At 37.0% G+C, this 10127-nt stretch overlaps 2 protein-coding genes across 2 annotated transcripts; both read right to left on the reverse strand.

Annotated features, from left to right (window-relative positions):
* Positions 1 to 350: 350 nt before the first annotated feature.
* On the reverse strand, positions 351 to 7208 carry LOC112156975. The gene is made up of 4 exons (XM_036214043.1): positions 5166 to 7208; positions 2971 to 3201; positions 730 to 1038; positions 351 to 639 (listed from the first exon to the last, which is right to left on the reverse strand). Exons 1-4 carry the CDS (start codon positions 5443 to 5445, stop codon positions 395 to 397), a joined length of 1065 nt encoding a protein of 354 aa, XP_036069936.1. The 5' UTR covers positions 5446 to 7208; the 3' UTR covers positions 351 to 394.
* A 2366-nt stretch (positions 7209 to 9574) lies between these two features.
* LOC112156972 (histone H2A-like) lies at positions 9575 to 9979 on the reverse strand. Its single transcript, XM_024289351.2, has one exon. It carries the CDS (start codon positions 9962 to 9964, stop codon positions 9578 to 9580), a length of 387 nt encoding a protein of 128 aa, XP_024145119.1. The 5' UTR covers positions 9965 to 9979; the 3' UTR covers positions 9575 to 9577.
* Between the last annotated feature and the right edge of the window lie 148 nt (positions 9980 to 10127).

Genomic DNA, 10127 nt, shown 5'->3' on the forward strand with positions numbered 1-10127 from the left:
TTAATGGATGGATGGCTTTTTGAGAAAAACGCCCTTAAGTTAAAAATATAACAAGATTGAAGTTTTAATTGCGGATTTGAAGTTTATTTTTTTTAAATAATTAACCATGGAATGAGCGAGATAATACTCCTCCAGGTGTGCATTATCAAACATAAACGACTTCACGGAGGAAGCAATCGTCTGATCCAGAAATGATGATAACACAAAAAAGGGAATAGAGCACTAAAATGTGAGTAATGAATTTATCAAAATTATTTGATGTAATTTGACATGCCTAATTTATCAAACAAAAAAGATCACAGATAAAAAATAAACTGCAACTTTTTAAATTTGTTTTAGTGTTTTATTTATTTTTTAACTATTATTTTTTTAGTAACATTTTAAAAATCTGCGTTCAAAGGCCTGATGATTGTTTCCAGTTGTAAATCATCTTACAGACTTCAGGTGAGCGCTGACCCTCATAAGAACAGGAGTAAGTGTCTTCAGGAGAAACGGGTTTTCTGTAAGAATAAGAAGTTTCTCCCAGAACTTCCTCTTCATTCTTGAACCACATGAAGGGAAAACGATGCAGAGGAAAACAGCTGCTGTGACAAACCAGTTCCTGTTCAGAGGAAGACCGGATCACCTCCACATGAGGATCTGAAAACACAAAGGAGTGTGTCATGAAAAATCTGCTTTGACAACTGTAACTAAAATGTAAAGTAATGACAGGTTTGTGTTCATCTGTACCAACAACAGTGAGAGTTGTTCCAGGGAAATCATTGTACCACCATGTTGATTTCAACCGATATTCATCTGAATCACTGTCTGTCAGGTCACTGATTGTCAGACTTGAGCGATCTTGATGAGTTCTGACTTGAAAACGATATTTCCCAGTGTTCTGGTTGAACGCCTGTTGACCACGAACACTGATCCAGGAACCTGATGAGTCAGAGTTTAGACCTTGGTGAGAACAAGAGATGATCACTGATGATCCTCTGAAGGCGCAGATGCTTCTTTCAGTGTAAGACACTTTGTTGCATTGACCCCTATAACCACCTGAAAAACAAATATTCATTTAATCACATCAGCCTTCTATTTCACTAACTTTCTGTTCATGAGTTAAACCAGAGGTGTCAAACTCATTTTTATCCAGGAACCGTATATTAACTAATTTGATCTCTAGGAGTCAAATCAGTAAGACTTTTCCTTTGTTTCAGTTTAAAGAACAAATATTTCATTAAAAATATTTACATTTAATGGGCCTGTCCTTTCTTTGTGTGTATTATTATTGACCACATTTATTTTGAACTGGGGACGTGAGTGTAACAACTAATATCAATAAATAATAATAATAAATGTATATTCTGATTTGTAAATAATGTTGTTGTAATTAGATTACATGGGAACAATTTTCTTCATTACAATGCTTAAAATGTGCTTATTTTCTTCGTTTAAAAGTTGATTTAAGGTTTTTGCATATTGTTTTTTTTTGCAGAACAGTTTAACCAGTTTTTGTTGACACTTGAAAATGTATACAAGAGATTCCCAAAAATATACTTGATAATACAATACTTTAGACCTGGCTCCACTGTATAAACTGTTCCAAGTACTTACTGTGCTGTCCAACCCATCAGGGCTTTAAGTGGGCTGGTACTCACCAGTGCTCAGTACCAACACTTAAAAACTGTTATTAACTGACCACATTTTTGACTTACTGATCAAGATGTTATGCAAGTATGGATACACGCTCTTCTAGAATCCACAAAATAAGTTGTGGGGTTCCCCAAGAGTCAATTTTAGGTCCAATATTCATTGATTTACACATCAGAAATATTGTGAAGACAGGATTTTATCTTCTCAAAAATATTGCCAGGGTCCACCCAATTCTCTCCTGCCAGTACAGAGGTAATGATTCATGCTTTTATTTTTAGTCACTAAGATTAATAGTCACTAAAAAAACTCTTTCAAATTTACAGTTATTACAGAACTCTGTGGGACAAGTTCTGATGAGGACCGCGGGAAGGAACTCATTACACCCATTTTAAAATCACAGCATTGGCTCCCTGTGTGTTTCAGGATTGATTTTAGAGTTCTCTTAATGGTTTAAAAATGTTTTTTTTTTTATGGTTGTGGGCCTTCTCATTTAGGGGACTTGCTTTTAAGATATGACCCTTCATGGACCTTGAGGTCCTCCGGCGCTGGAATCTTAGATGTTCCTACGGTGAGAACAAAAACACATAGTGAGGCCTCGTTCTGTCATTACGGTCTTCACCAGTGGAACAGTCTGCTGGAGAGTCTCAGAGCAGCAGAGACTGCAGGTTTTTAGGAAGAAGTTCAAGACCCACCTTTTTAATCTGGCTTTAAATGACTTTTGTCATAACTGAATTTTATCTAATCTTTTCCTTTTATTTATTAGTAACATTTATTTGAATTATTTTATAGTTATATTCACAATTACTATTTGAATAAAGCCTACTAAAGTTTTTAAAATTAGAATTATTTTCACAATATAAAAGTGTGTGTTACAATAATTTTTCTGGACCGCGTATGGCTCTACTTGCGGGGGGCGCTGCTGCTGCGTAGCCATCGCTGGACTGACGCTGGCGCTCATGGTCCAGGACCAAAGGTGACCCAAGTCTGAATCATAAAAAAAAACCCAATGGGCCGGCGTGGTCTTCATCTCCGCTCGTGGGAAATTCCTGAAGCTTCCATTCGGAAGCAAAAGTTTCATACAAGCGTCTTGAGTTGTCCGAGTTTTTGTGAAAAACTGGAGGAGTTACAAGATTGTAAAAAATGTGAATCAAGCAAATATGTGAAATTGTGAATATTGAAACACTAGTGGGAGAAAACTGAATATCAAGACAGGTTTTGGAATGGATATAGGTATAATTTTTATGCATTCTTCCATTTTCAGCCCAGAACAAATCAATGTTTGACACCCCTGATTATAACAGAATCTGTTTAGAATAAGAATGTAAGTGAACTTACACACAAGAGGAGAGTGGAAAGACTCGTGTCCTCTTACTGCACAGGAAACACTATCTCCTCTGTAAAAGTAATCGGAGTACTTCTGTTGAGTTTTATCTGGGATTTCTTTCCCATTTTTGTACCACAGGAAGGAAGAATGAGAAGGAAGACAACTGCTGTGGCACGACAGCTCCAACCATGCACAGTAATAAGTTTTACACTCACTTTTTGATTGAATTGTAACTTGGAGAGCTGGAAACAGAAAACAGAAACTGTCAAAATATAAATTTTGAATAATGACACACAGAACAAAACTTTTTCAAACGGAATTAAGAAACAGAAAAGAAATAAATAAATACTAAAATGTATCCACTAAATGTATTATTTTTATTGGATGGCACTGCAGGGCCACAGAGTGGTTTGACAGAAGTGTGATTGTCATGGTCACAAAGTTACCATAGTACAACATATCCTCTTTTCTAAACAGTTTCTGATGTTTGTGTTTGTGTTCATCCAGAGATCTCTGACTAGTCTTCATGTTTGCTGAATCAGCATACCCTCCAGCTTCATCCAGCTTCACTCTGACCTCTCTAGGTTGAAGTGGGAGAGCTGAGTTTAATTGTTTGTTCAGCTTTGGAATGTCTCAGCTGAATGAGGTCATGATGTCTGACAGTATCAGTAATAAGATTTTTTTTTTTTTTCCAGAATAGAAACTGTTTCAAGCTGTTGTTCCAGCATCAACTAAGCTTGACTCTCCTAGTGGCAGTTATTGGTGTGGCATCTCATCAGATCCTTGAAAAAAAATATTAGAACTGACAGACTTTCAAATGCAAATTGTGATTAACTTTATTTTGTTACAAGAGCAAATAAAATATAATATCATTAGAAATACATTTAGATTCTGTTATTTAAACATGACGTACAGCTTTTTCATCAGCCTCAATGTGGTCAGTTCCTCTAAAATCTGCTGTCCTGCACGTAAAAGAGCCCATCGGGATTAAGAGTGGAGCTCTAGAATGAATCACAAAGACTCACTCAGTCCACTGTCATAATTAGGACTGTACCAAGTATCCGGTTCCCGATCTGGTTCCCGATCTTTATAAATATAGTGGAGTGTAGTAAAACATTCTCAAAACATTATCTGGGGACGATGTATTTTTGCTCTGAAATGCAGATGAATGTTGGATTTTAAGTTTACGAACTAAAACAAAGCCGAAAGAGCCGCGGTACTGCCACTGGAAGTAAACACATCTTCGTGATGGTGAAGCTTCCGGTTTTCAAAGTAAAACTAGCGAGAGCTTTTTTCTGTTCAGAAACTGAGACTGAAGTTCCGCTCACAGGAATAACTTCTGAAAAGATGAATTAGCTTTAACATCTGAGCTTTAACTCCAGGGTTTACATTCTTTTGGTTATGATAATTCTTCAACAGTTGACGCAATTACCAAAACTCCAACTTATTTAGCTTTGCGCTGCTGAGAGGTGGATCAGTGTGAATCAGCTGAATTACCTGCAGTAAAAAACCAACGTTTCTCATACAGGCTCTGCTCCAATGTAATGCTTACAATGTAAAATGTTGAACTCTGAGGATAGAAAACTGTGGAGAACATTTTCAGATTATGCCGTTAAATGATCCAAAACAACTGGGATTTTTTTAATCCTGTTTATGTTGTTTATGTTACTGATGAACTTAACTAGAAGGTTGGCAAAAAAAAAAAAGTTTAAAATGACAAACCAAATTTCTTTCTGTCTAAATCTTTGGGTTTTTCTATCAGTTTTGTTGATTCTGATCTCCTGTTCTAAATAAAGGCATAAATGTTGGTGATTTCATTTCATTCATTAGTCAAAACCAAAACACATAGCGATAATCATCATATTAGAAAGTAAGAATGGTGGTTCGATCCAGGAATCGTTGAGCTTGATTCGTGGATTGAACCGGATCGCCACCTGAGCAACGATCCATAGCCCTAGTCATAAAGAAAGCTCACACCGTTATAGTCGTCATTCATGATTCCAGACTTTAAAATGTTAAGTCATTTGGTTGCCACGGGTAACACAAATTCCATCCTAAAATGAAGCTCGGCTGTAGCTGGAGGCTGTATGGAATCAATATGCTTGCAAGTGAAGCGGTACCATCAATTAAATCCAAAACGAGTCACTCATTATACTTTTTGACCATTTTTTACGATGACTTTAAATAACTAAATATAAATTCTTACCTGTTACAGTGAGGAAGACTCCAGCTGAACTGGTAAGACTCCTATCTGGTTGGTTTGTCTCAAAGCTGAACTTGTACTCAGCTTGGTCGTTCAGTTTCAGATCCCAGATCTTCAGTGAACAGTTCTTGTCAGAACAGTGATACGTAATTCTACCTGCATAGTTTATATCTTCTCTCAGGTCCAGTTGTTCTTTGCTCCTCAGTTCAGTAAACCAGAATGTTCTCTGAACAACAGTTTCCTGGTCATTTATCCTGGGTGGGTATGTGTAGGTGCAGGACATTTCCACTGTGGATCCTTCAAAAGCACAGATGTTTTTGGAGGCATATTTCACTCCCCATGACTGACTGTGAATCCCTGAAAAACATCAGAATCATTTTGAAGCAGAAGGATAACATATGGAACTTTATTACACTCAGCAAATGTATCAACATTCCTGATCACTGTAGCTGATTCTATGGGGAAAAATAACACAAGAAACTTAAGAGTACAAATATACTGAAGATAGTGTTACACCTCAACAGGAACACCTGCCTCAGGTCTAGTTTATTTAATAAGTTTGCTCTTCTTATTCTTACTAGTGTCATTATTACTATGCTATTGTCCCCTTTTGTACTTTTCCCCTAGACTTTGGGCAGGTTTGCCCACTGGGGATGTAACAATAAAATATCACAAATTAACTCTTTGGAACCTACAGGGTCTAAATCTCAATTTTTATCAACTTTTGAAGTTTCCTGTGTATTTCAATTTGAAGGACTACTTGCTTACTTATCTGGTATCATTTTATTCAGCACAACCTCACTAGTGTGGCACTAACTTTAGTTTTGTCAAAAAAACTGAAAATTTCACCAGGAAAAAAATGATTAATTTTACATATTTTGAATCAAGAAAAAAAATTACAGGGTAAATTTACTGACTTCTTTGTGCTCAGTTGTCTCAACGTTCTTCACACCATAAAGACTTCCTGTTCATAAAGCCACATTACAGTTGTCACACCTCCATGCTGTGTCCGTATGACGTCATCCAAGTTGTCTGCATTTGTTAAATTTTAACTTTTAAAAATAATGTAATTATTTAATTTAATATTTTTTAATAAACCAAATGTAAAGAAATAATTTGAAATAATAGTATATTGTGTACATTAACAATTTAGATTTTATGGTCTGATTTACAGATTTGTTTATTTTTTAAACTTTTGTCTAAAACATTTGTGTTCCAAAAATGTATCTTTTTAGGATTTTTTCCCCTTATATTTCAAAATTATTTGTTTAAAACAAAAATTAAAACTGAATTTTAGACCCAAAAAGACGATCTCTTTATTTTTATAACATCTCTGTAATTGTGTCTTTTAAACTGCATTTGGCTCGTCTGAGTGTCTCATATTTTTCACCAAATTACTGAGATTCTCTTATTTTGACTTTTGTTTTGATTTAAACCAGACTCCTCAATGATGATCCAGAAACACTCTGAATTCTCTTTTCTCAATTAATAATTATCCACCTCTAAATTTAAACAATTGTTTTGGGTGGAGCAGAAAACTGTGCTTCTCCTTTGGTCTTTGAAGATGCAACAAAATGTGAAAATGTTTGAAGAAGAGAAAGAAAGATCAAATGTTGTAACTCAGAAAAAACTGTAATGAGTAAATATAAGCTAAAAAGTAGCAACTCCATTCTGACTCAAATAAAATTCTTTTAAAGGCTTTCTGTGACTGTAAGGGGTAAGATCAGACCTTAAAACAATTAGTCTTTTAAGTTTCAACACTAAAAAGATTCTAACTACTTATGTTGTACTTTGTAATTTTGTAACAAAGCTTTGGCCTTTAAAAAAAATACGTTTCTGTTTTAGGAAATCAGCTGAAAAGAGAAGCACTGAAGCCATTTAGGGAAAAGCAGTAAAAATGTAAAGCATTGAATAACAAACACAAATACGATACCAGTCAGACACAGAAGAAAGACGGAAAATCCTGATGATGTTGCAGTCAAAGTCATCGCTGCTCCTCTGGTGAGAGGAGTGTGAGGCCAACCGAGAAAAACAAAGACTGTTAAGAACAGGAGGATGTGGTTTCTTTCTGCTCTGTGGTTCAGTCTCATCTATATATATATATTCTGTAGGAGGTGTTAATTATTTACAAAGAGAGTAGGGTAGAAGGTGAACGGTAAACATTTAGGAGGTTTTTATTGTTTTATTTAGTGCAGTTGTGGGATTAATTCTGGTGTGATTAGTTAGTCGTGATCTGTTATTAATTAATCTAATTAATCGATTTAATTGCCATTTTTTACCTTAATAATAGCTGTTAAAAACCTTTGTTTAGAGATATTTCCTTTAAGTTTGTGACATTGTGATGCAGTAAAATAAAAGAAAAAACAAAATAGAAAAACATCAAAAAAAAAACAGCCCCCGAAAGCTTTAATTTACTTTTTTGTGTAGGATTTGGGTTCTATACTGTACCTAAAATTATAAACTGACTGATAATTTTAATGCAACATTGGATCATGCATCAGTTTTTTCTAAGGTTTGCATGCATCAGTTTTCTTCACTTCACACTTTGAGTGGTGCAGTTGTGATTAAAAAAAAAAACAAAAAAAAAAACTTAGAAACAAAAAACTAGAAAAAGGATAAAGTTCTAAACACACAAAAGTCAAAAAAACGTTTCATAAAATGTTAAATAATCATAAACTTTATTTTATTTGTTTTTGCTCTGTGACAGCTCACAGTGTTCAAACATGAAGGTTTTACTCTCACTTAGATCACATCCTCTCCTAACACCTCCATCAGGCACACGCCTTAACAACCCCTCTGTGTTCACTATTTATATATTGTTTGTCACACAGAACAGTTTCTAAGTTGTGACATCCGTCCATCTTTGTAGATCACTTTATCCCTTTTGGGGTCGTGAGCTGCTGGAGCCTATGCTAACAGGTGAAGGCGGAGCACACTTTAGGTCACCAGTCTGCAGGGCCACACAATCACAATTTAGAGACATCAGTTAACTTATGTCTTTGGACTGTGGGAGGAAGCTGGAAAAAACCCACACATGCACGAGGAGAACATGCAAACACCACACAGTCCTCACTGTGAGGTGAGAGCGCTGACCACTACACCACTGTGCAGATCACTGCAATGCTGACACAAATTTGTTTAAAGATATGCAGGTTTGCCAAAAATTGTCTTCAAAATCACATTAAAATAAGTTTGCATGACGGGCTCCATGCTGTGTCCTTATGATGCCATCCAAGTTGTCTGCATTTCAGTCTGCATGTGTGGCTTCAGTTTTCAAGCAGCACAGCAAAATCTGAAAATGTCTTCTGGGTGCTTCGCTGTCCATTTGAAATTTGACATGGAATTACGTTTTTTTTTTTTTTAATCAAGTTTTCCTCATTGTGACAGTGAAGAAAGAAAAAAATATTTTGGAGTAGATTTTAATTTCAGGTGTTCTTCAGGTGCTCAGCTGGAATCTGCACAAAGGTTGATGTGTGTCTGACTCCTCCACCCGCAAAGGTGGTTGACACGGGGGTTTGTTTAATGTCAGTGAGTTTGTCTTTTTTGCCTGCCTTTCAGGAGCCTCTGCAGCAGAACTCAGCATCACCAAGACCATTGAGGAGCCAAAGAGGACAGAACTGCCCTCTTTGGCCGAAAACAGCTGTAGATATTTTACATTTTATAGTCCGTTTCTTTGTACATTTAGAGAGAAAAACATAACATGTTGTTACAGTTTGATACTGGACAAATTTGAAGTTTTAACAAATAAAATATTTTATTCATGTCCATTTGCACTGTTTTTCTTTCCTAAAAATCACTTTTCAATTTTGTGTTACAATGTGTTGGTCCAACACTTTTATAAAATGGAAAACATTGTAAAATGATGATAGATATCGAAAATTCAGTGTCTTCGTGAAAAGGAGGAAAAGTACACATTTGTGGAGGATTTTTGACCCTTTTATGGTCAAAATGAGCAGAAAAGTCCATGTGGACATTTTGAGGCCCAGGTGTTTAAGGATTAAAACTCACCCGTTTCTCATTCATCTATGATTTTCCAAAACTATGGTTGTAATAAAAGTTACAAAGACAAATATCTTTTCCCTGCCAATATGCATTACCTTAATGAATACAGACCCAATTTACATGTTAATCCATATTCTTTATTTTCACAATGTGAAAAACTATTATATTTGCCCCAGATATATATCTAATGGGTTTTGTGTTGTAGAGATAAAAAACTAGAGGCATGAGAGATAAAGCATTCATTCATTAATGTATTTGCTTCTGTGCAGATATGTCAGTATACAATAAAGTGTCCTGTAATTTCTTTCATGTGCAGCACAAATTTACGTTAGTTATGACAGAAAAAGCTCTGAATGGTAGAAATGTGTGGCTCTTGAAAGAGCCGTTGTGTTGGTGGTAGAAGCTGATCGGGTCTACTTGGTCTTGGCGGGCTTCTCGGTCTTCTTGGGCAGCAGCACCGCCTGGATGTTGGGCAGCACGCCGCCCTGAGCGATGGTGACTCCGCCCAGCAGCTTGTTGAGCTCCTCGTCGTTGCGGACAGCCAGCTGCAGGTGACGGGGGATGATCCTGGTCTTCTTGTTGTCGCGGGCGGCGTTTCCCGCCAGCTCCAGGATCTCAGCGGTCAGATACTCCAGCACGGCGGCCAGGTACACGGGGGCTCCGGCTCCCACACGCTGCGCGTAGTTGCCTTTGCGCAGCAGCCTGTGGACACGACCCACGGGGAACTGCAGCCCAGCGCGGGAGGAGCGGGTCTTCGCCTTGGCTCGAGCTTTGCCGCCGGTCTTGCCTCTTCCAGACATGGTTCAGGATTCTTTCTGGAGGTGATCAGAAGAGAAAATGAGTCTCAGCGCCGCTCCGCCTCTTTTAAATGGTCACGAGCGCGGGACGGTTCCTGCCAGACCAATCAGAGGAGAGGAAAATCCGCGGCCTTTTTGAAGGGATCTGGGTCCAATCAGCGGCTCT

The sequence above is a fragment of the Oryzias melastigma genome, linkage group LG1, assembly GCF_002922805.2.
Source record: "Oryzias melastigma strain HK-1 linkage group LG1, ASM292280v2, whole genome shotgun sequence".
Lineage (NCBI taxonomy): Eukaryota > Metazoa > Chordata > Actinopteri > Beloniformes > Adrianichthyidae > Oryzias > Oryzias melastigma.

Excerpts from the sequence above, each read along its gene's own strand:
- LOC112156975 (XM_036214043.1), bottom strand. The coding sequence starts at position 5,445 with ATGTCCTGCACCTACACATACCCACCCAGGATAAATGACCAGGAAACT. Across the intron at positions 3,202-5,165 it reads AGTCTTCCTCACTGTAACAG|CTCTCCAAGTTACAATTCAA; the intron begins GTAAGAATTTAT and ends TTCTGTTTCCAG. Across the intron at positions 1,039-2,970 it reads TTTCCACTCTCCTCTTGTGT|GTGGTTATAGGGGTCAATGC; the intron begins GTAAGTTCACTT and ends TTTGTTTTTCAG.
- LOC112156972 (XM_024289351.2), bottom strand. The coding sequence starts at position 9,964 with ATGTCTGGAAGAGGCAAGACCGGCGGCAAAGCTCGAGCCAAGGCGAAG.